Genomic DNA, 27,358 nt, shown 5'->3' on the forward strand with positions numbered 1-27,358 from the left:
GTTCCTTGGGCAGCTGAGGATAGGGAACCTGAAATGACTCTATCCTATAGCAATACTGACGAATATCTTGCATATCACCATAGAACCTTTATCTGGTGATGGATGGAGATAGAGACAGAGACCCACACTGGAGCACCGGACTGAGCTCCCAAGGTCCCAATGAGGAGCGGAAGGAGGGAGAACATGAGCAAGGAAGTCAGGACCATGAGGGGTGCACCCACCCACTGAGACAGTGGGGCTGATCTATTGGGAGCTCACCAAGGCCAGCTGGACTGTGACTGAAAAAGCATGGGATAAAACCGGACTCTCTGAACATGGCGAACAATGAGGGCTGATGAGAAGCCAAGGACAATGGCACGGGGTTTTGATCCTACCTCATGTTCTGGCTTTGTGGGAGCCTAGCCAGTTTGGATGTTCACCTTCCTAGACATGGACAGAAGGGGGAGGACCTTGGACTTTCCACAGGGCAGGGAACCCTGACTGCTCTTCGGACTGGAGAGGGAGGGGGAGAGGAGTGGGGGGAGGGGGAGAAGGGTGGGAGGAGGGAGAGGGAAATGGGAGGCTGGGAGGAGGCAGAAACTTTTTTTTCCTTTTCTCAATAAAAAAAAATGTTTTAAAAAAAGAGTGATAAATTGTGACTTATTGTTTTGTTTGTACTATTTTTGATTTAATTTGTATCATTTGATTAAAACAATCAATGACTGTTGAATAAAAGGTACAGCTTACTACATCCCTGGAAATTTAACAACTAGTTCTGGTGATCTGTGCATGCCAACATTAACACATCTCTAGCCAGGAAACAAAACAAAACAACAAACCCAAACAGCTAAGGAAAGTAAGGACAGACTAACTGTCCTGAACTGTGGCTGTCAGGACCTTTCATTGAAAGAAACCTGACACAACTAGTAGATCCATGAACAGCTTTGGTGGGGAATGCAAGCAAGCCTGCTCTAGGATCCTCAGAAGTCTTTAATTAAAACACTCCAGAGAAAAACATTAGATTGTATAATAGGATACCAAAGTTCTTATCTGGAACCTTCAGTCTTATGATTTCGTATTTAAGATTAAGCAACTGATTCCTGTTTTTCCAGGGGATGCAATCTCTCCCCTGGTATGCTGTCTCTCCCTGGGAGGCAGAGATCAGTACTGGGTTAACAAAGTCATCCTAAACTTGGCCTAAGGAACAAAAAAAGCAAAAACACCAAAATATTTATTTCTGAAAAGAATTTAATATTTCAAAGTATAAATCAAACCAGTTTGCATAAAAAAATCAGAACTCTACTTTCTTACAGTTTACAGTTATAGTTCACAATATTGTTTTATGTGTACTTGAGAAGGCACATGAATTAGAGAAGCAGTCATTCTATAAGTTAAAAAATGCCAATCTGGATTTAGTTGTTCTAAACCATATAAAAACCCAGTTCTTGTGCAATAATTGGTTTAGGAAATAGCTAGCATGTTGATCAACATACATAAGATAGTGCCACTGAATGCTATGCAATCCTGAAATTATAGTTATAGATTTCATTTTAGCTCAAATCCATTAGCACAAAATTCTTCAAAATATGAAGATGTCAAAAAGTTTAATGTCAATGGCTCCCTAATATATAATTCAAATACTTCAAAATGATATCAAAATATGAGTTGAACTGATGCTTTGGACTTTTTTATGCCTAAGCCCATAAACTTCAACATCGGAATACCAAATAAGCCATTAGCTCCCATGTATTCCTTACTATGAGAAACATCACAGAACTCCTACTTTCCTATAGTAGTATACCCAACATGAGGTGGTGGTTTTCATGTAAGCTGTACTGGAGGATAAAGGAAAGACATGCAGAAGGGCCACAGAGTAACAGAGAATAAGCTTCTGGTGGAAGTGTGGATGGGAAGGTTTCAGTTTTCTCTAAGGGGTTGGCCAATGGGAGTATATGGGCAACACAAATTGGACCTGCAGTAGTTCTTTATTTTCTTCCTCTTCCTCCTCTTCTTCCAATTCCTCTTCTTCCTTTCCCTCTTTCTCTTCTCTTGTTTTTTGGGAGAGAGGTCACAAGGGTGGGCAGGCAGACTTGGGAGGACTGGGAAGTGAGTGTTATTGGGGTGCATGATGTGAAATTCCCAAATAATCAATAAAATATTATATTAAAAAAGCCCCAAAATGGTTACTCCTTTAGGAGAATGCACAGCAATTCAGCAAAGAATACAAAAAAAAAATTAAGCAGCACCTAAAGTAGCTGAATGAAAAAAGAAATCCCAGTATCTGATTATGTTCAAAGCCTTCTGGAGAATGTTGCTGGCTTTATTTTTCCTAGAGCTAAACTGTTATTTCCCAGGTTTCTGCCCAGGCCCTCCTCTTTTCACACTCTCCTTTCTGTGCTACTTTTCAGTCTCCAGTTACCTCCTAGATGTCAGTGACTGCCCAAATCTACAGTTGGCTACTATGACTCTTTTAAGATGTCAGTGACCACCCAAATCTACAGTTGGCTACTATGACTCTTTTAAGATGTCAGTGACCACCCAAACAAATCTACAGTTGGCTACTATGATTCTTTTAAGATGTCAGTGACCACCCAAATCTACAGTTGGCTACTATGACTCTTTTAAGCATTGGCTGCATTTCTTCCAGATGATTACTTGACATTTCTATCTAGGTTTGCCAACGAAACCTTAGACTTGCTATAAAGTTACTCTCAGCACCCACTACTACAAGCCTCTGTCTTTGCTTGTCCTCGCTAAATTAATCACCCTAACTGGGTACTTCTAGGATTATCCATACCATCTTCCTTACATTTTTATTTATTCACAGCTGTATTGTTTCTTTTTAAAAATCTTTTAAAGAACCAGCTTTCTTATTTAGAAATATTTGCTTATTGTTTTTAAGATATAATCTTCCTAAAGTATTCAGGCTGGCCTCAAACCCTAAATCCTCTTGCCTCAGCATCCTAAGTAATGTATCTGCCATACAGGTTTTGTAAAGTGTTCTGTCTTCCTGTCCTTTACTTTTCAAATCAGACCACTCCACAGCTGCCAGGGCTGCTTTCTTATCACACATATCTCGTGTACCATCTCTTTCTTATCACACATATCTCGTTCTACCATCTCTTTCTTTAAAGCATTCTTCCTGTTTTTCACCCTTCCCCGAATAAAGATTATTCTCTAAGAAACATAAGACCCGTACAGTCTAATACACTTGTTTCATCTTTCAATGGTGCTCAACTCATATTCTATAGTCTAGGCACTGAGCTTTTCAAATGCCATGTTCACGTGCAAGTTTGACTATATTTTACATGCAAATGATGCCTGAAGCCAGCTCAGATTATCAAAATCTCTCAGGCTGAGCTAATGATCAAGAGCATTTGCACATAGTTTGGCCTACAAATATGCAAATAGGTTTGTGCCCTTCGTTATTCTATAAATGTCTAGAAAGATGTGCTCATGCTATCGATCTCCGCATCCTCAGTACTGTGATACAGTAGTACAGAGACTTGACACATTATATAAAAGAGCATATGTATCAGGGCCCTAACATTCTTGAAATTTACCTAACACATATTCAAAAGTTTCTAAGTACCTACTATGTGCTATCTGTACGATGGGAATGAGCCAATAGTAGATAAATTAATAGACTTTGTTTTGCCAGAAACTTACAGAGGCACACAGAACAAAGAGTGACCAAAGTTGTCTGGAAGAGTCAGAAAAAGATGGGATAAAAATTCACTACCCTTGAAACCAAGTCAAATATTAGATTCTCCCCCACTCGAAAAGATGAAATGGTAGGCACAGCTCTGCTTAAGAACAACCTTTCAGTAAACTCTGCTCATTACATAACTGGAATAATCACCTTAACTACAACACATCTCAAAAACTATACTGAGAAGTTGGTACTGCAGACAAGATGAGAAATACTATGCACACATCAGAAAATTTGGTTTTCTATTCCGGCTCCACAGGAATTTTCAGTGAGACCACAGACACATCACTTACCTTCTGCACATGAAATGTTTATAGTATCTACTCAATCTACTCTGGAAGGCCCCCTAAAAAAGCAAACTAAATCAACAGAAAAGCACCCACTCAGGGGGCTCACCTGTATTCCTGAACACAGCCTCTGCTCTAGTGTACTATCTAGGTGAGGTGCACACTTGTGTTGAGGGGTGGGGCCATCTTTTCCTAGTGCAGAGGTCAGCTCTCCTCTAAGGGGCAGAGTCAGCTCTCCTGCAGTCCTCAGCAAGGGGCTTGCTCAACATGGCATGGTTCCCTTAATCCCTGTGCTAACAAGGGCCCCAGACATGGATCTTGGCAGCAGCTCAGGCCCAGAGTCTCCATGTCCTAGATGCAGCACATGTCACCCAGATCAGTATGGCCCCTGCAGTAACATGGCCCTTGGACACCATCATTACCACCTAAGCAGATGAGAGAGCTGGCTAGGGTCTCAAGAGTGAGAGAACTATCCCTACCCATCACTAGCTGCATCACACTGTAGAGCAGACCCTGCACCTGCCAAGGCAACATACTAGTGCTGACCCTGCTGACATCAACACAGGAGAGCCAGCCCTGACGGCATGAGAGCAGGACAGCTGAGTACCCCCAGTCCCGAGCCCAATATGCTCCCCATAGCAATCAGTAGAGAGGGTCCTGTACCTGGCCTGGCAAGATAGTAGAGTTGGCCCTGGCGGTAAGAGTTTGGGTGACCTGAGAGCAGGAAAACTGGCCCTGCTCCTTGCTGCAGGCCGCACTAGGTGAGCTAGTGTAGGCAGTGCTGGAGAGGGAAAAGCTGGAGAGCTGACCAATCCAACTACCACCCAGACACAGACAGGGCTATGAGTTGTCCCACCTCAATACCTACTGAATCTATGAACTAAGGAAGCATGTGAAGGAAGAACCTACAAATCCATGACACAGGACAACAACAGGCTATCCAAGATGAATCTCCAATGAGAGCCCATTATCGGTGGTGTAGCAGAAGCCATAGACTTTAGTCAAGTCAATGACTTACAGCAATGAGCACTGGCAAGGAAAGAGGAACAGACGAAAGGGTAAATTGTGTGACTCAACGGGCCACACTACAGCTTCCACATGATTCCCTGATTCTCTCCCTCCCTCCCTCCCTCCCTCCCTCCCTCCTCTCATTTTGTTTGTTTTTGTTCCTTTCATTTGATTTTTTTTCTTTTAAATTTGGTTTGTTTTGGGAGGAGGTTGCAAGGTAGAGGGTGAATGAAAGGGGACAGAGATAAGTGGGATCAGAATGCATGATGTGAAATATACAAAGAATCAAGAGAAATTAAAAGAAATAAAAAAGTGATGGTAAACTCTTTTTTATATATGGTTATTTCTGCTGAAAGCAGTATGACATTCTTAAAAATGTATTTACCTTTAAACTTATTTTTTACTTTATGTGTATGAGCGTTTTGCATATATATATATATATATATATATATATATATATATATATATATATATATATCTTTTGAATGTTTGGTGCACCTCAGGAGATCAGAAGAAAGTGTTGGAGCCCGTGGACTGGAGTCAAGGATGGTTGTAAACCATTAATTAGGTAGGTGCTGGGAACAGGACCTGGATCCTCTCAAGAGCAGCAGTCATTTAACCACTCACACTCTCCAGCCCCACATTCTTATACCTACAGTATCACCTCTGCTAAAGGAAACAAAGATCAAGTTCTAAAAATTCACATACTTCTTTCAAACATTAGAGAGTCTCTCAAATACATGCTAAGAATGAATCAAAAAAACACTGGTAAAACATTAGGTGAGATATTCTGGGCAACCAAAAAGATGAAGTCGTCTATTCTCTAGATGCTTAGAGTTTAATGAGCTTTCAAGGAAGTTCTGATACTTATGGGGAGAGGACAGACTCTGCCTGCCTCCTTGCTTGCCTGCCTCCCCCTCTCCCTCCCTCCCTCCCTCTTTTCCCCCTTCCTCCCTCTCTCTCTCTCTCTCTCTCTCTCTCTCTCTCTCTCTCTCTCTCACACACACACACACACACACACACACACACATTATGGGAAGGTGGAGAAGATAAACACCACCTCAAGTTATGGGTTATTTTATAAACAAATTATTCCACATATAACTAGTGAGTATATTGTAAGTTAATACATAAATGGACAAAATACAACTGAGCAGTAAAGATTATAAGAGAGCTTAGATCATAACCAAAACATATCTGTAAAAACAAAATTACAGTGTCTCGCCTTACAACCAATTTTCCAGCCATACCTGGAAAAAAAAAATAACAAAAAAGAGAAATGTTGCCGGGCACTGGTGGCGCACGCCTTTAATCCCAGCATCTGGGAGGCAGAGACAGGCGGATCTCTGTGAGTTCGAGGCCAGCCTAGACTACAGAGTGAGTACAGTGCAGGCTCCAAAGCTTCAGAGAAATCTTCAACCAATCAAACAAACAAACAAAAATAGAAATGTTAGCTGGATTAGTGGCAGAAGGAGTACAAACAAGCCTTTTTTCCTATGATGTGAATCAGGAGAAACATAAAAAAGCCCTAGGGACTGAAAAAAAAAAGAAAGAAACCCTTCCATTCCTAGGGTAATTAAGACATTTTTTTTTACTCATAATATAAAGATTTCTCAAAAGTCCTTATTAGAAAAGTTTGTATAATATTTTCAAATTAAGAAACAGTTTATGTGTTTTTAAACTGTTCTAATAATAAGTCAGTATCTCAGTGGGAAAATGTCTATACCAAACACAATGGTTCCTGGAATCATGTATATTTCAATTTATTTTCAAATCATGAACTATAACCAAATTTATCAGCAATTTATAGACTGATATCAAGGCTTACCGTTTATTTGGATCCTTTATCAAGAGCCCTGAAAGCAATGATTTTGCATCTGAAGAGAGTGTTCGGGGAAATTTAATGTCTTCCATTAGTATTAGTTCAAAGAGTTTCTCATGATCCTGATTGTAGAAAGGCAACCTCCCACACATCATTTCATACATGACAACACCTAGGCCCCACCAGTCTACTGCTCGGCCATAGTCATTATCTTCTAATACCTAGAAGTGAAACCAGCAAAATTATCATTATTGTTGTTGTTCATCATCATCATCATCATCCACTCTCACTATATGGCCTAGGCTGGCCTGGAACTTCCTATGGAGGCTAAACTGGCCTCAAATTCATAGAGATCTGTTTTCTGCCTCTGGAGTGCCATGCCTAGTCCATGTACATTAACGGTTAAAGTATCATTCAAACGAAGTAAATTCTATATGAAAACAAAAAACCCTTCAATTACTTATATAAAACAGTTAACATAAATTCAGAAACACTCAATGTACAAAAAGCAAAAGTCATAAGGATTTTCTAAAATGAATTTGAAGTCTATCCAAATCTACATAACGAAATGAAAACCATCAGCTAGTATGTTTGCTTATTTTCTTTTAGTTCTACTGCATTTCACACTCTGAGTCCTTCCAACAACTTAAAAAAAAATTAGGCCATGCTGGTGACAGATCACATATTGTGCACTGTACATTTTACTTTAAGAAGTAAGTTTAAAACAAGAAAGAAAATGGGGTGAAAAACTGGCTCTGTGGCTAAGAGTGCTTAGAAGAGGTGGGTTCCAGTACCAGAATCCACCTGTTGACTCACAAAAATCTGTACCTCCAGTTTAAAGGGGTTAGACATCCTCCTCTTTGAGCATCTGGTGGTCATGATGCTGTGCACGCGCGCGCGCACACACACACATACACACAGACAGACATGCAAAACATTTATACACACAAAATCTAAAAAAAAATTTAAAGACAATAATACAAATCAAACAGTGAAAGATGAAAACACCAAACAATTTAAAGGATGACAGTATAGAGTGTGGCTGTAAAACAATAAATATGACAACTTATGGGATCCCTTATATGTTTAAAGTCTTTCAGAAAATAGTGAAGGAAATGAGTACCCGTATTTACTGCTCTGGAATATAATCTTTTTTATATCTGAAGACTCAGAAACAACAAACTTTAGCCAGGTGTGGTGGCACAGCACTCAAGAGGCAGAGACGGTGGATCTCTGGCATACAAAGTAAGTTCTAGAACAGCCAGGGCTACAAAGTGAAACCCTGTCTCAAAGAGAGAGAGAGATAGAAAGACAGAGAGAGAGAGACAGAGAGACGGAGAGAGACAGAGAGACAGAGAGAAGCTACGGAATCTTTGTGGTATATGTCCATATGTATATATAAGATGCAAAAACAATTTAGTTATGGCACAAAGATATCACTTGGCTACATTAAAACACTCTCTTCAAATCCAAACACGGCCACTTACTTGCGCACTGACCCCAGCATGGAACTGTAACGGGAGAGCCCAAGGCCTTGTGCAAGGTAGGTAGGCCATGTGTTCTACCACTAAGTAATACCCTCACTGCAAATGTGACTCTTGTTCAATAGAATATTCCTCACGTAGAGACAACGTCCAGTACTTTATTTAGATAACTACATTTGAATTAATATTAAACTTCAGTTTATCTGACCCTTTCAAGCTTTGAGAAAACCTGATCTAGAATATGAATTACATCAACTAGAAAATTCTTATTTTGAATTAATCAAATGCTTTATTGAATTTTATGTATTTCTGATAGTTACATTAGAATTAATTACTACAAAGGGCATTTGAGCAGAATGATTTAAAGATGAAGGGCAGAATGTAAAACTTCAACCATATAGTTGTTGTATTGTCAAAGAAATCAAGAAAATCATCTGTAACTTAAGATCAAAAGCCTGGTTATTATAACTAAAGAAAATATTTTCTGAAAGAGAAACTTTAGTTTTTTAATAGACAAAACATTCAAACTCGATGTATCTGAGTAAGTAATATGGGAACAAACAGAATACAAAGAATAGCCTCAGGAATCATATGGAACTTTTTATTTCTTAAAATATATTATGGACCTTTTAAAGTAACAGTGACTATCTCAAAGTTCACAGTGGAGTGCATAGTTTTCTAGACCTTTATCTTTATCTAACTGAGACAGAATTTTACCAAATAACAAAACGAAACAAAAGCCTAACTAATCTCTAACTGGATTCCTACAATACCAAAAAAAACAGTGGCATACATGAAAAGGAGCCAAATGTGGTTTTTAACCTCTTTTTTCATAAAACCATAAAAAGCATAAAGCTGGATTAACTGCCTTCTGAACCCACATTTCACCAGCCGGGTTCTCATCCCCAGCTGGCAAAACTGGCAATCCTTTATTTCTGTTTAAATACCTGGTTTTCAGCCAGAAGGGCAGGAGTACATAAAAAGAGGGTTTCATTTGGAAGAGAATAGCAACTGAAAACCAAAACTACATTGTAAGAAAGAACTGTTAGATAAAATGTAATACATTTTATTTACTTTTTAAAATAAACACATTCTTAATATAGGTGGTTTTGCATCTGACACATGGACCTTCACTGACATACAGATACACGATAAGGTAATTGGAACTGTTTGCTGTATCTCTTTGTGGTCAACAATCCTGATATAATGAATTGTATTACTGACATGCAGACTTTAGCATTGCTAGGAACGCACTCTAACAACTCAGCCACACTCTTAAGAACCTTTGCTATGAACAACAAAGAAATATTTTATGTAAGTTGTGAGGTGAAATGTTCAAGAAATCAAGATAAAAATGACTGTTACATGCTACACAGACACAATGTGAAACATACTCTACTATTCATATTATATATTTTCTCTCAAATTTCCAAATGAAATTAATTATTCCAAACATAAGTATTTTATATTATTTTTGGGAAAAAAGTTTTTCTTCCTTATTCAAACTCCTTTTTCTAAAATTCTAGTAGTGCACTTTTTAAGGTAATTGTTAAAAATCTCTCTGTTCACTTCAAATGATGGCTTTTCTGCAGCAAACCAGCTCATCAATTTCATGGTGACTGTGAAACTGCTAAGGTCTGAAAGACAGTGGTCTAAAAGCACAGTAAGAGGGAAGTATACTTCAGCCCCATGCAGCCTACTCCATCACCTTATTAGGCTGTAACTGCAGATCAGAACATATTCTGATAAGACGTCAGTTTAAAAAAATTGATCTTGGTGAAATGACCCAAGTACGCCTTACCTTAAAATGACCCAGGCTTTTACCTCAGCAAGGGTGCAGACATTCAGTGCTGCCTTCCACCCTAATGCCCTTTGTAGTTTTAGATGTAGCCTGTCCACTCAAAACAATTTCCACAAAAACAAGAGACAAAAGAAAATGTACTAAAAAAAGTATATGCCATTAAGTGAGGAGAGACCACGTAAAATCAAAAGTCAAACAGCACAAAGTCCAAGAAACAGGCTGGGTTTCAATTTTCCTACCAGAACCCAGAAATTGCTTTACTCTCAGACATAATAAAACCTAATATTCAAGCATATTAAAGCAGGCATCAGTTAACACCAAACATTTGTTAACAGCTGATGAAAATACTTACACTTATTTTTTAAAAATGGTAGGTAAATGAAAAACAATTTTAAATTGACAAATAAGCTCTTAAACAGTAATTTAAAGATATTTACCAAATAAGATTTACTGTAAGTAAAGGGACACCTTTCTCAGTTTGCTAGTCAGGCCAAACAATGCACCCAAGGCTACCAATTATAAGGAGACGATGTATGCCCTGGAGTGGCTTGCTGCTCAATCAATAATCCTGACAGAACAGATGGGAGAAAAATCAAACATCTAAACAAACTGTCTACACACCTATGTTGTGAAAGTAAACTGTGAACTTGGATGAACCAATTTACCACTTTTTCAAATTTTTTCTTTGGTAACCCCACATTTCAGGTAACTGATATATATATGTTATATAAAAACATCAATATATATACTTCATCACTTCTAAAGGTTATTTCTCTATTCCTCACATCATTTGATATTTTATCAAGTTGGCACTTGATAAAAAAATGACAAAAGTTCTCTTATTCAGCTTTTAAGAGTACAGTTTCAAGAAGTAATAATAATAATTTATAATTCATAAAATTCTGAGTTTCATGGTTTGTCAATATTTTTCATATTACTATTTTAAATAACATTTTCTATTTAATGCCAACTGCTCTAACTCTTAATGTGGCATCCATAAATGTCATGCTATTGCTCTAAGTTTTATGTTACCTCCTAGCAGTCTATAAATGCCTAAAGGCAACTAACATCACAAATTCAAAAGCAAACCAAAGTCAGATTAGGAAAATCCCTCAAGACAAAAGCCAGGTGTATAAATATCAGGAACTAAATCATACATACATATATCTTCCTATAGTTCTCTACTGCTTCTTTAATGGCAAAGCAACAAACATTAATGAATTCTAAGAAACTGTGTCATTGTAAGTCAAGTAAAAATAGGCATCATTAGAAAATTAACAATTAAACCTTGGACTTCATCTAAAATCATACCAAATTTTCTGATTCATCAAATTAAAAAGAAGCTTATGTGGGATTTAGCTAACAAAACAAACAAACAAAAACCCTCCTAAATTAGTAAAAAGCACTAGCTGTAAAAGTTAAGGGGCATTTATTCTATTTGACTTCACATTTAAACATATCCAGTTATGTGACTTTGGGATGACCGTTAACGTCACCCATAATAGGACCATAGTAAAGACATAAATTTAATCAAGTAACAAGCCAACTCATCTGATAGAGATTCTTAAATATAAATTCTAACTATCAAGCAGACAACAACCGGAACTAATTACTATGCCCCTGATGGGACTTAAAAGTATTTAACTTCCTGGTAATACTAGTAATGACATCTTTCCAGACTGTCAGAAAAAGGAAGTTTTAAAATAACACTTTTTCACAAGGCTCTGTAGTATAAAACAATTTCATAACTTTTCGGGATATAGCAAAAACTACTATTTCTGCCTGCAGACTAAAGATGCAAGCACATGTAACTGGCCGCACTCATCTCCCACCCAGAATTCCCAAAGATGATACTGGAAGAGTCGGCCAGACGTCCTGTCCCTTCACCTACACTGCCTCACACTCTTTTCCATGTTCCTACTTACTTCTTAGGAAGTTAATGTATATTTCTGATTTTAAAATTTAATGTAGTTAATTTTCATTTGTACTATGATTTATTACAATAAAACAGATTTCTTTACCAAAAGTTATCAATTTTCAGAAGCATTTCATGTATTCTCAATACTTCATATCAGATATTAGACACCAAAAGAAAAATATACAGAATTCTAACGTATTCTACTTTTGGTAACTTCTTCACCAAAAGTTATCATTTTTCAGAAGCATTTCATATATTCTCAATACTTCATATCAGATATTAGACATAAAAAGAAAAATATACAGAATTCTAATAACCAAATGTTTTAGAAATGGGCTCTGAGAACTAAAAAGAGTGAATTTAAAACTACATTTTAGTCAGTAGGGGGGAAATGCACTTTATACACTTAGAAAAATAAAATTTCCTATTTCAATTTTCAAAAATAACCACAGCTAGATATTATACATTTCTCAAAAATCAAGTCATTTCAGAATCTCTGTTTTTTTTTTAGTTGGTTATCAAATAGTTTTATTTTTACACTATTACAGAAGTGCATTTCTCTGGGTTCCCCAAACCACCTTCCTCAACCTTGCCCATCTGTCACCATCTGCTTCTTTTTAGCATGTACTTTTTGTGTGATCACATAAGCATGTGAAAAATAACTAACATTCAGATGATTATCTGCTGGTACATTTGAGGACTGGGCACAATAAAAGTGAACTGCCAAAACGCACTTAACACTTTTAATTTTGTTGGGTCTTGCATGTAAGCTACATTTGATTTTCAAACTGTTTTACAGTTGGAAAGTTGAGCAGGTACTGCTAACTCAAGAGCAAAGCTGAGACTCCAAATAATTAGCACTGCATAAAATCATCTGGATTTAATAGGATCCAAACTAAATAATGAAATTTAAAAAATTATATGTGATTTCTATTTTCTTTTATAATTTATAGGTGTTTAAACCCAGAACAGACTACAAAAACAGAATCCTCTCAAGACATCTTATGGTCTATAATTTTCTAATGGATTGGTTTTATTTCCTTGGACTACAACAAGAAAAATGAACTCATTTAAAGCTGTACATATCAATGACTTTCCAGAGATGCTGCACAATGCTATGTCTAGTTTACAGTTTGTCAGAGCCTAATCTATATAATCTCCTCAAAGATTATCTTCCTATCAGAGAACTGCCACTAAAGGAATTATACTGTAAATGTCATTATTCATCAAAAAAAGTTAAGAGAAAATACTTATTTAGGTATTCATTTTTCAATTAATAGTATTTTATCTAGAAAATTGCCTTTTCAGGTGTTATTTACCAAATAATAATAATAATCAGAGTCCATTTAAATATAAGCATTTCCCTAAATGTGCTGTAGGTCTGATATAAAGGGCACTTAATAAACTGGCATTAGATGACTTCTCATATGCATTTTGAGGAATCTTTGGTGTTCACACCATCCAATTTTAAACAGCAATCACTACAATCAGATAGAAATAACTGAAAAGAAGAGCATGCAGGTTGAAAGGAAGGCTGCTGCATGATGCCCACAATCTGTACAGATAGTGCTCAAAGAGCAGAAGTGAGAACACCAACGGGATTCTTGCACAAGAGCAGCAAGAAAAGATCAGCATTGAGAATGGTGCAGAATAGAAATGAAAGGTTCGAAACACGGTAGACACTATCTGGGAGTAAAGAGAAAGGCTAGTTTCAGCATGAGATAGTCTCTCTCTAGCTGACCACTAGCTGATCCCTCTGTATTACACCCCTGGCTTACAATTCACAGGTACTCCTTTACCCGAGGGATTCCAAATGAGTGAGGGATTCCAAGTGAGTTCTTTTGCATCGCAACCACTAGCCACATGTCCATCCTCGCTCCCTTCCTATTCTGTGTTAGGGTGCCTATGCCACACTCCCCAGGAAAGCTTATTTGGTCCTCCACTGTTATATGCAATTGTAGATGTTATTTTCCTGAGCAGCAACCTGTATTAACTATACTCTATCACTTTAGTAAACCAAAAGATAATTGAAGAAAATCATTTCCTAGTTTTTCTGTTTATCTAGCACCTACCATAAAGCCTAAAAGCTTGTTAAGTATTCAGTGTTTCTTTACTCCACAAATAGATATCATTCAATGACATGGCACAAATTGATGACTAGAATATGAAAGTACATTTTTATGTCTTAGGTAAGGTCAATATATTCCAAGATATTCCGATTTAACAAAAATGTAGTAAAAGATATAGATATTTAGGACACATAATTTAAATTACTTGAAAATCTGGTTGTTTCAAAGTTTATCATCTACAAAAAAAAGAACTTCAATGACCATTTTTTCTATAAATGTGTCAAAATTTAAATTAATAAAATATCTGTATCAATCATAGATGGATAAGCAAATTGCGTTTTAAAGGCTCTAATACTTAAAAAAGATATGCAGGAATTAACCAGGGGATGGCTCAGGAGGTAAAAAGTGCTTGCTGAAAAGTTGACAAACTTGAGTTTGATTCCCAGGTCCCATATGGTATAAAGAGAGAGTGAGTGTCTGAAGGTTGTCCACTGACTGCCACGTGCATATGCCAGCCCATGCACACACATGCATAAATGCACAAACAATAAAATAAAAATACTAAATATGTAGAATGACTACTTAATTTTTTTTTAAAAAAAACCATGGTTTCTTGAGTACTGGTAACTCTTAGAAACAAGTCTCTTTACATTCAGTTCTTGGTTTTGTCTTTCAGTTGATGTCTCCAAAGAAAACAGTATTTTTTTTTGTTTCTTAGAAGATCATCTGCTTCTCAAATGAGACATATTTATCTTCTCCAGAATAATTTCTCCTAATTGTGACATAACTAATTTTGGTATTCTAAATCTGGGATGCCACATTCACCACAAATATATAGCAAAGGCAACTGAACCAGAAAAACAAAGAATTTGTTTCCCTGACTCTCACAAAAACAAAAGTAATACAGAAAATATGATCTTATATTTGAATAAACAAAGCATAATTTCTAAAATTTCATTTCTTTCACAAAAACAGAATTTTAAACTTTAGCCTCTATAACAGAAAATTACATGTTTGGCTAGACAACAATATTTGGAAATGTACTATATTTTAAGTATTAGCATTTATTTATAATTACTAGGTCTTTTGAAATGCTAATTGAACTCCCAGTTTATAAAACTAATATTGTAAGGCAACATGCTAATAAATACATAATTTATTCTAATTTCTAATTTCTTCTGATTACCGTTTCCTGTCGGGCCATCATTCATATAATTGAAGATGAGAAGGTAGGCTTTGTGGTCTAGCAACCCTAATTAGAATCCTGGTCCTCCCGGGAAGTACAGAGGAGTAATATGACCAAAATATATTATTTACATAGATGACACTCTCGAAGAATAAATACGTTTATGACACTCTCGAGGAATAAATACGTTTTTTGTTTTTTAAAAAACCCTGAATTATTTACCCCACAATACCCCCCTAGCGATCCTCCTGGGAAGTACAGAGGAGTAATATGAACAAAATATATTATTTACATAGATGACACTCTCAAAGAATAAATACGTTTTTTGTTTTTTAAAGAACCCTGAATTACTGTTTATCTCACAATACCCCCCAGCTGGGTTCAGATTACTAAAATAAAAAATGAGTTTCACTACATTTCGCATGGTATTCAAATGTCACAGGGACAGAGTGATGATTAATAACAGAAATCCTACTCATCAAAGAAAGAGTCCTTCATCTTTAACATCAGCCACACTGTTTTTCCTGCACTCTAAGGGGGTGGGGCCATTGGTACAGCTCCCACCCCTTCTGGTTACTCTGTGTTGGTTTCCTCCTTCTTAGTACTCATGTATCTGAACAAACATGCCTTGTGTAGCCATCTCTCTGGGAAAGATTTTGTTACCCAAATGCATCTGCAGTTACCCCACCTCACACGCTCCTCTGTAATGGGAGGTATAATCTATGTATGTACTGTTGAGTCTGTGAGTGTTTACAACAGCTTCAATGAATAAACATATGACAAAAGTGATGTGGATCCTTTGAAAAAAGGGCAAAAACTGAGATGACACACAAATGATCTTAGCAGCATTTTTCTTAACAGCCAAAATGGGTACAATGTGGGTGAAACTCAAAGACAATTTGCTAAGGGAAGAGCAAGACATAGAAGGTGTCATGTCATGTAATTTTATTTACATGAAATGTTGAAAAAGTTACAAGGAGAACCTAGAGAGAAAGGATGAGAAACTAATGAGAAACTAATACACACACACACACACACACACACACACACACACACAGTTTCTGTCCTATAGAAGAAGTTCCTTGAGAGCAGTCATTTTCTATCTTTCTCCTACACTGGCACATCACACACACACACACACAAAATCCTCAAAACAGAGCAGAAACACAATAGATTCTTAAATAAACTATTGATCACCTCATGGATTGGGAGCCTCCTCCTCCTCCTTTCTTGTGAGCCACAAAATGTGATTTTTTTCATTTTCCAAAAAAACCCCAATTTCCAGTAGTTAAGCATGAACACCAACAAGTACTATAATCACTGCTGCTTCATAAATTCCAAGATTGTTTAAAAAACTATAAAATGCTTATTGAATTATTCAATTATTCTATTTTCATAAGCAAAGTAAAATATAAAGAAATAAGACAAAATAAAATATATAGCCAAGAAAAAATGATTTAATCTACTTTACTAAAACCATTACAAACTTTAACATATTAAAAACTTTATTACAAACCACAAAACTTAATTTCCACATCTGTAGCCTGAAAATACCTCATTAAATGAGTTAAAGGCAAAATAAATTCTGAATAAAATCTTGTTGTTTTTTTTTTTTAAAGTAGGGAGTACTGCAATTTGAAAAAAAAATGTTTCCTCTTGAGAAACACTAGTGCTATTGTTCCTTTAAATGGAATTTAGGCCTACCTCTGGTGCCAGATATTCTGGGGTACCACAGAATGTCTTCATGGTGGCTGCATCTGTGATTCCTTCTTTGCAAAGTCCAAAATCTGTAATTTTTATATGGCCATCTTTATCCAGCATCAAATTCTCCAACTGTGTAAAAACAGCATAAATCATTCTGTAAGTTTCAACATAAGAACAGTTTTAGAAAATGATTAATAGTACTAGAAAGAGACACGGGTATATTTAATGGAGTTGTCAGGCCTTGCAAGTCCTATAACTTCATATGTAAAATGAAGGATCTTTTATCAAACATTTGTTGTGAAAAAATTACTGACTTTAACATCAGTGGAAAAAGTAGCATAGCCTTAAGAACCATTTCTGATTAAGTTCTACTGATAAAAGACATCAGAGTACATCTCAGTAAGCAACATCAATACTTTGTACTGTAAAGTATTTACACAAACCAAGTTTCATATCATTTACTGTCAGTTTCAATATTCCCTTGACAGTTAGCATACTGTTTTATGCTTACAGAAACATTCTTTTGATAGTTTAAGTTTTCTAAGAGAAGACAATTCCTTTTGTAGTTCTTATTTAAAAAAATCCCAACTCTTTTAAACATAAAAAGAAAAAGAATATCGAAGTGAAACATGTTATAAAGCTGGAGTCTCTGAACTCAACTTTGATAGGTAACAAAGAGAATTGTAAAGATTTAACCTTTCACAAAAATCATACATCTCAAGTTATGAGATGCTCAGGGAACAAGAAATTTTGGCAAAGCCAACACAATTAAGAATACCAGTGTAGTTGACCCTCCTACTCAAACATCAGCTATAGTATCATCACATGGAGATCTGTGTGGATTGAGATATGATCATACAGCTGCATACAGAATACAAAGTGTGAAAAGCACCTTAACAAGGTGCAGAATACTTAACTTTTATTTAAGGAGTAGACAACCTTAATATGGCATTCAAAGTATTTTTCAGAACTCTGAAGTTAATGTGAAACAGAGAATGCCACATATTAACATAGGTAGGTTAGATACAAGTTATACAAATATGTACACAACATCTTCAATATGGTCAAGCTTTAAATAATCAAAAATGTAAGTGAGTAAGTTATGTTCAAAGCAGAAACCACAGTAGACATATCTTTTTATATAGCACTTCAACAGATTACTTGACTGAACTGAATGTGCAATACATTCCAAACAAAATGTACTTCTGAACAGTAACTGTTTCTTCAGCTTACTTACAGAGCGATAAAAAGCACCTTAACTATACTATTAAACTATTTTCCAAAAATTAAGCTATTTTATCCAAATTCAGATACATTTGCTTGCATCCTTCTTTTATTTTTCTACCAACCTACAACCTAGAAATAAAGCCCAATTTGCATAAGTAGTATTAAGTCCTGAGTATTAACTCCAACCAAGAACTCTCAAGAGTGTCTCTTCTTATCTTTTTCTCTGCTGTTGTTGGTCTTTCTTTTCTCTGTGCCTCTTCTAAACACATTCCTTATTCAGCCCCTCTAACTTGCCACAGTTAAAACGAGGCACATGCTGAAGCTCAGTTGCCTTGCTGAATACAACCTACATTCCCTGTTCTTAATTATTTTAAAATGTGTTTTTTCTTTTTTCTTTTCCTCTCCTCTCCTCTCTTCTCCCCTCCCCTCCCCTCCCCCCCCCCCTCTCTCTCTCTCTCTCTCTGTCTCTCTCTCTCTCTAAGATTTCTGCCTCCTCCCAGCCACTGCCTCCCATTTCCCTCTCTCTCCCCGATCAAGTCCCCCTCCCTAGTCAGCCCTAAGAGCAATCAGGGTTCCCTGCCCTGTGGGAAGCCCAAGGACCTCCCACCTCCATCCAGGTCTAGTAAGGTAAGCATCCAAACAGTCTAGGCTCCCCCAAAGCCAGTACGTGCAGTAGGATCAAAAACCCATTGCCATTGTTCTTGAGTTCTCTGTAGTCCTCATTGTCTGCTATGTTCAGCGAGTCCGGTTTTATCCCATGCTTTTCAGACCCGAGCCAGCTGGCCTTGGTGAGTTCCCGATAGAACATCCCCATTGTCTCAGTGTGTGGGTGCACCCCTCACTGTCCTGAGTTCCTTGCTCGTGCTCTCTCTCCTTCTGCTCCTGATTTGGACCTTGAAAACACTATCCTGAGTGAGGTAAGCCAGACCCAAAAAGAGGAACATAGGATGTACTCACTCATATTTGGTTTCTAGCCATAAAAAAAGGACATTGAGCCTATAATTCATGATCCTAGAGAAGCTAAATAAGAAGGTGACCCCAAAGAAAAACATATAGGAATCCTCCTCAATATTAACCTTCATCAGGCGATGAAAGGAGGCAGAGACAGAGACCCACATTGGAGCACCGGACAGAAATAAAATGTGTTTTCTATGAATATTCATACTAGTCCTTATTTAACTAACGTGTTAAAGAATTTAAAATTCTTCTATAGTATTTCTAAAAATAGTAATAATTCTTATAAACATAATGTATAGTTTTTGTAGAAGATCAAATAATAAATACCAATTAGAAAAAAGTGAATAAACCTTCTATCCTACTGCACACACACTATAATCTAGTTTGTATGCATTACACCAATCCTGCTCATATGATTTATATGCATCAGAAAGTATTCTTTTAATGATTTATTTATTCTTATTTTATGTGCACTGATGTTTTGCTTCCATGTATGTATGTATAAAGATGTGAGACCCCTGGAATTGGAATTGAGCTGCCATGTGGGTTCTGGGAATTGAACCCAGGTCCTCTAGAAGAGCAGCTAATGCTCTTAACCACTGAGCCATCTTGTCAGCCCCCAGAAATTTTGCTGCATGTGAAAAAACCTATTCTGAATGATTAGTTTTAAACAAAAGAAAAAAGAATCCAAAATAAATAAACTTGTCTTTTTTCCCAAAATTTGGGTAAAATTTATTTTTATAAAATCCTGAACTGCACCAAGATTTGTGGATTCATCTCTCAGCTAAAGAAAGAAATTAAGTCAATGACAAGGGATAGACAAGTACAGAACTATGGTGACCACTGTTCCCAGTTGTCCCAGAAGTTGGTTCTCAGAACACGGAACTTTAAAATGCTCTAAGTGGAAATTTTTGAGTAAATCAAGGCAGTTGGCTATCACTCCTTTTATATTACTGCATTAGCTTCTCTTCAAAAAGTATTACAATGATATACTAAGAAATGAGTTAAGCTTAAGGATGATGGTAAGAAATGGTAAGGAGTCAGAGTAAAGGTCACAGGAACACAATAAATGGTGGGGGGGAGACAGCAAAATGATTAGGGTATTGAGTGAAGTCTGGTGGTTTGCATTAAATTAGTGCTCTGCTCCTTTTCACTGATAATCTCTGACTCATTAATTTTTACATACCTAACTTTCATTTGCACACAATACTCAATTACAGTACCTATTTGAAATGAGGGTTTTAAGCATACAATGAGATAAATAAAAAAAAGAGTTAAAACTGTACGAATGTGACAATCATTTCTTAATGATGGAGAACTTAATGTCTATTCTGTTGTGAAACAGTTTTTGTAAAAGATCAAATAATAAATACTCATTAGAAAAAAAGAATACATCTTTTATCCTACTATGGACCCATTACAATCTAGTTTGTATTTATTACACCAATCTGCCTCAAAGGTGTTTACATTTGTTTATGCTGCATTTGTTTAATTACATAAAGATGTGTTGCATCTGTTGACCTTGCCTGATTGGTCAACAAAGAGCTTACACCTGATTAGTCTAATAAAGAGCCGAATGGCCAATAGCTAGGCAGAAAAGAGAAAGGCAAAGCTGGCAGGCAAAGAGAATAAACAGGAGAAATCTAGGCTCAGGAGAAAAGAGAGAAATAGAAGGAGAAAATGAAATAGACGCCCACCTGGGGCCAGAAGTCACTCAGATGCTAGTCAACCAGACATGAGAAAACAAGATATACAAAAAGAAAGAAGGTTAAAAAAAAATCGAAACAAAAGATAGATAAAGTGAAACAGATTATTTTAAGTTAAAAGAGCAAGCTTAAAAAAGAAAGAAAAAAAAAAGGACTAAGCTGAGCAGAGTATTCAAAATGAGTCATGATTTGGGAGCTGGTTGGTGGTCCAAAAGACTGGTATACTTTTCTTAAAACAACAAAACAAACAGAAAAAAACAATGCTTTTGTTTGTTTGGGGTAAAAGTCTAGCTGTGTAGCCCAGAATGTCCTGGAATTCGTGATGCAAATCCATGTGGCTTTGAGGGCAATGCTCCTGCCTCTGCTGCGCAGTGCAGCCTCAATGCTGGGCCATTCAGAGGATGATTTTTAAGTTATCAAAATGTCCTGAGAACTACTGAACAATACTTTAATAAAAAAGCAAAGTTCAAGGATGAAAATCTACAAAAATATTTCTACAGTTCAGTAAATTTGTTAAAGTACTTTCATTAGTTTTTAAATAAAATAAAATATAAACATCTATTTCTTAGTTATTTTACATATCGACTTTCATTCATCAATTACTTGTTTTTCATATTATCATATTTTATCATTCCTAAAATATCACATTATGAATGACAAAAAAATCACTTATCACCAAAGAATAAACAGAAGTAATCACCTTAGAAAAAACCCCATATTTTTTTAAAAAATCAAGTCTAATCTTATATCAAGATAAATTAGGAAGTAATATACAATCATTATATACTCAGTATTTTGCACATCATTTACTAATGTTCTTATACAATATATAAAAAAAATCATAAGTGAGGTGATTCATGAGCTTACAAGATCCACAAATTCACCTAAACATCTAAGATTCACTGTCTCAGAAATCTTAATGTCAATAATTTGCATATTAGATTAGTTAAAATCCAGTTCTACTGTGTAAATAAGAAACTAAACATTTGAAAATGCTCTCTCTTTGATTTTCTCTTCTAAATATCATGGTTTTCCTTTCTTCCTAATAAATGCAAAATTCATTATCGGTTATTGTTCAAGTACTCTCAATTTTTAAAATTTAAGACATCTGTTTTACTTCCACAATAAGCTTCCCAGATTAAGGATACTATAGTAGCTTACCATTAATAGATGCACAGCTAGCAAAAGCAGTAATATTCCTACTGTTGTACTGGCTTTTTGGGAACCCATTATCTTTGGATGGACACCTTGTTGATAGATATTATATCTATACTAGGGAGGGCCTTGGACCTTCCTAACAGCAATGTGCCTTACCCTCTCTGTGGAGTGGATGGGGGATGGGGAGGGAGTGGGAACTGGGATTGGTACATAAAATAAAATCATGTTTGTTTTCTTTTTTAAAAAAGTAAAATAAAAAATGGAAAAATAAAAATGAAATTAAAAAAATATTACTCTAAGGAATATTCTAAGGAATAAAAGTATAACTCTAAGGAATATCACACTTTGGGGCTGGGCATTATTAAAATACAATGCCTATATAATTACTATACCAATAAATGGCAACATTTATTGCTCAACTCAAGTGGTAAACATTATTTGACAGTGATCTTGATTCCATTTGTACATGAAGAAATTGTAAACTTAAAATCCTTTTAAGCTAGGTAGTAGTGGTATATGCCTTTAATCCCACCACTTGGGAAGAAGAAATGGGAGGATTTCTGTGAATTCAAGGCCAACATGGACTACAAGAGCTAGTTCCAGGACAGGCTCTAAAGCTATACGAAGAATCCCTGTTTCAAAAACAAACAAACAACAACAAAAAACTATAAAAAAAACAAAACAAACAAACAAAAAACTTTTAAAAACATTTTTCATGGTGATCTGTGGGCAAAAAAATTAACAACCCACTTAAGTTTCTTTCTGTTTTGTTGGTGTGTAGAATAAAACTCTAAAATTCTCAGCTATCCTTAATCATTGTTTCCAAAGCTTTTATACCTCATAGTAAAGCTAAACAACTGAAATTTAGAGTTTATTCCAAGGTCAGTTGAAAGGCTGCCTGAGAAATTCAAGTTTTAGGCATCATGATGCCTCAGGCACAAGAAGGTAACAAGGAATTCCTGCTCAGCACATTTTAGATCTAGGTGACCAACATACATTCCAAAGCAGCACCAAAAACAGATTGAATGAGCATGGAACTGAGTGTGTTAAATACTCATCATTCATTCAAGAAGATCCACCTGACTCTGCTTCCTAGGTACAGGGAAGTTGTGAGCTATCATACCTAACCCTAAATCAGTTTTTGGTGATACTGTTTTTAATACATCTAATATCTAAAGCAGTCATTCAGATAGTTCTGGGTAATTTTAGTTTCATAAAAACCTAAAGGTTTGGGGCTGGAGAGATGACTGAGCATTTAGCAACACTCACTGTTCTAAAGGCCTGCAGTTCAGGTCCCAGAACCACAGTAGGGTCCTGCAATTGCAGTTCCTGGGAATTTGACACCTCTTTCTGGTCTCCGCGGGAACATGCACAAATGCATAAACATGCACACACACACACACACACACACACACACACACACACACACAGATACACACAAAAATAATAATATTAAATCTTTAAAAATAAACATAAGGACCAAGAAGATGATTCGTTGGTAAGGGGCTTGCAGTCCAAGCATGAGTAACTGAGTCTGGATCCCCAGGACCCATGGAAAGCATTACCCCAGTGACTATTCAGTGAGAAGAAAGTGGAAACAGAGTTGCTGGAAACTCAAGATCCAGCTAGCCTGGCACAAACAACAGTAAAAAGGAAACCTTGTCTCAAACAAGATGAAAGCTGAGGACTGACATACAAGGTTATGTCATCTGACTCCAAATGTATATCATGCTACATAAACACCACATAATATACTAGATACACATATATACATATCACAAAGACTTTAAAAACAGATATAATCCAATGCATTTCCATTTTCTTATCTAGTTTTCAACTCTAGAAAGAATGTTGTAAACAAAAGCATATTAAACCAGGAAATATGATCATGGTGCTATACTTTGGATCTTAGCTGTTCTTTAGATCAGCCTTGTGATATTGGATGAGGGTAGGACCTTTAGAAAATGGGGTCTAGTGAGAGGCCCTAGTCCCTTAGTCCACATTCTTGAGGGAACAGTGGGAGGAGTACCCTTTCTCTTCTATTGGCTCTCACTGATGAGTTAAATAGATTCTCTACTATGTGATTCCTGTATCGCTATGTGGATTCTTCACATCAGAGGTCCAAAAGCAAAGGGTCTACCTAATTTTGGAGTGGAATAAAACCATTAAAATCTATGGGCTAAAATAAAACCCTTTTCTTCATAAGTGTTATATTATCATAATAGAAAGCTGACTGACAAACCCATGTTCCAATAATATTGTTAGTGTCAATTTAGTTTTATGCTTGCAGAACACTGTCTCGAATCCAGACCTTGATTTCCTGTGATCCTACCTAAATGATCCCATTCTGTCATGCAAAAGCTTGTGAACTTCAGATGCAAAGAGCATGAATAAATTTTAAATTTTACTTTCTTAATTATGTGTGTTCTGTGATATATGATATGCTCTCTATTCTATACTATAAATGTATTTCAAAGATTAAATTAATGCAACATTTTTAAAGGGAATTTTGAGAGAACATAGAACATAAAAACGTTTGATAAAGTTACGACCTTGTATATGGTAACTACATGATGGGCATTCACATACAGAGTACACACTTTATATTTTACATCGATAAATTAAATCTAATTTCATCATCAACAGTATAGAAACAAAATGTATATTTAATGACCTTTATTATAGTAATAATTCATTTCACTAGGGATGTCAGTAGGCAACTCTGACCAAGACCCTCTGACTGCTGCTAGGTCTCAGATGAACTGTCTTCTTCAGATCTCTCTGAACTAGTAAGTATCTACTATTGTTGATTATTTTGGATTTACCCAGTACTTCAAAACTATTCTCATTTCTTTAACTCCAGGCTTCTCTGCCTTCTTGTTTTCCATAAATATGATTCATTACCATGAGTAGTGATGAAAAAGGTAAACTTATGAAGAGAAAAGTTAAGGATTTTTAAGTATAGTTGGAAATTATATATATTATATATATATATGTATAACTAGGGTTTTTAAAGCATCTATACTTAACACATAGAATAGATGTAAAGGTGTTGAATTCCACCATATTCCTAGTTCTAAAATAAACTAAATATAACCATCTAGTTGAATGTATTCATTATGGCACTTAGACATTTAACCATCCCTGAACTAGATATTTTTGGCTGTATATCTCATTATCTTTAAGTACAGCATTCTAATCCTTAAATTTTAATTGACTTTACAACAATATAAACTGTTTTTATTATTACTGTGTGAAATGATATTTTATAAAACAGTTAGTCCTTAAGACAGTTATCCATAACATAAATGAGAGTTATAGAAAATCTTGAAACAAACTAGGCCCCTGCTTACATAACTGGATAAGAATTAAGAGTCCCAAATAGCTTTATAAGTAAGACAGTAGTAACAGGATATTCATTATTTCTTAGGCACATACCCAACTTCATACAAAATGTAATTCCATGAAAATATCACATAACTTCTACTTTTTTTTTGTTTTTTCGAGACAGGGTTTCTCTGTAGCTTTGGAGCACAACTTCTATTTTTACAAACCAAATTATACTCTAAACGAAATAGTTCTGTGATTAGCAATGGAGCTATCAATCCAATTTCAATAGGCAAATATTACCACATTATTTCTATTTTCCCTAAGTACTGGGGTCTGAAATCATCCATGCTAGGCAAACCTACTGGGCTACACACACCTGGTATGTGTTTGTAGTGTATGTGTGCAGGCACATGTGTTTGTATGTGCTCAGGAAGTCCCTGTAAGAGTGATAAATTCTACCATATTTAAAATTCTAAGAAGTACATCTAAATCATTTGATTAATTTGTATTAGTGTACCTGTGAGAACATGTGGAGACCAGAAATTGATATTGGGATTTCTTCCTCAATCACTTTTCCACTTAATTTCTGAGACAAAACTTCCCAATGAACCTGAGGCATACCATTCAGGCTAAACTGGCTGGCCAGATATGCCCCAGGGTCCACTTATCTTCACTTTCTAGAGTTTAAAACATATGACCCTACTTGGCTTGTATGTGGGCAATGGAGTTAGGAACTCAAGTCCACTTGCTTGCCCAACAAGGACCTATACCCACTGAGCTACCACACAGTCCAGTATTTATTTTGAGAAAAAGTCTCACTATATCGCCCAAGGTATCCTCATATTTGTGATCATACTTTAGTGTTTCTATAAGATGGGTTTACAAGTATAGACTACTTCTAGCTTCCCTGTCCCAACCACAGTACTGGGTGCCTAAGTGCTGGGATGAAAGTCAGTGTCATCCCTAAACTGAGCAAGTGTCTGACCACTGAGCTGTACTCCCAGCCTTTACATTTTAAAGAAGATGCTAAACTTAAGAATTTGCTGAAAATATGCCATGATCAAGATTCCTTAACATAGTCAACCTTATTCATGACCACATCATGAGAATTATCATTTGCTTATAGGATCTCCTGCAGGGAGCAGCAAATTACAGAGTGTAGTCAAATCTAAACCACTGACTGCTTTCATAAGTAAAGATTTGTGGGAATATCGCCAAACACTGATTTACATAATGGCTAAGGCTGATTTTACCTTTCAGTGGCAGAGTTGAATAGTTCCAATAGAGACTTGAGAGACAGAAAAGGCAAAACTACTTGTTACTTTGCCTTACAGAATGTTTACCTATTACAGCTGTTTCAGCAATGCTCAAGCTTTTATTACCAAAACAGCAATACAGGGTTTTGACAAATGAAAAACTAAGCAAACTACTAAGTTTATAGAAAAATGTGAGGAATATAATCCTATCCAAAGTTAATATCACAAAGAAAATGCATGTTTTCCTTCAAATAACCTTCTTATCAAAGCTTCTTCATAAATGTTTTATGTCTGAAGATAATAATAAGGTTGCAAATCACCTGACTTTAACTCAGATGTTTATCATTTCTATAATTACAGCATTTACAGGAAATTACTCTTGGTAGATCAGTTTTGCACAGTCAAGAGAATTTTCATATGCCAAAAACCAAAACATAAAAGAACCACTTACATATCAGTGAATGAAATTTCAGATCAACTACAGCAAAAAACATTCCTAAGAAGACTGCTTTTCTCAAAACTGTGTAACTTTGTAATTACTTTGTCCCTACAGTCTCTGCAAAAAAAAAAAAAATGTTGATTACATTTTTTTTTTTACCTTGAGATCACGGTACACAATCTTTCCAGAATGTAGATAGTCCAAAGCAGAGACAATTTCTGCACCATAGAAACGTGTGCGGTCCTCAGAGAACACCCGCTCTCTCGACAAATGGAAAAACAGCTGCAGGGTAAACAGCAGGGACAGGATTGTAAT

At 36.0% G+C, this 27,358-nt stretch overlaps 1 protein-coding gene across 6 annotated transcripts in view; it reads right to left on the minus strand.

Moving 5' to 3' along the window:
- The window catches only part of Akt3 (AKT serine/threonine kinase 3), a 227,704-nt gene that overhangs the window by 24,512 nt on the left and 175,834 nt on the right, over nucleotides 1-27,358 (minus strand). For all 6 annotated transcript variants that reach the window (XM_075989265.1, XM_075989261.1, XM_075989264.1 and 3 more), the window contains 3 exons: nucleotides 27,203-27,325; nucleotides 16,971-17,099; nucleotides 6,815-7,029 (listed from right to left, as the gene is read on the minus strand). In XM_075989265.1, the coding sequence (XP_075845380.1) occupies nucleotides 6,815-7,029; nucleotides 16,971-17,099; nucleotides 27,203-27,325 (467 nt within the window). The remainder of the gene's footprint in view (nucleotides 1-6,814; nucleotides 7,030-16,970; nucleotides 17,100-27,202; nucleotides 27,326-27,358) is intronic.

The sequence above is a fragment of the Microtus pennsylvanicus genome, chromosome 10, assembly GCF_037038515.1.
Source record: "Microtus pennsylvanicus isolate mMicPen1 chromosome 10, mMicPen1.hap1, whole genome shotgun sequence".
Classification (NCBI taxonomy): Eukaryota; Metazoa; Chordata; class Mammalia; order Rodentia; family Cricetidae; genus Microtus; species Microtus pennsylvanicus.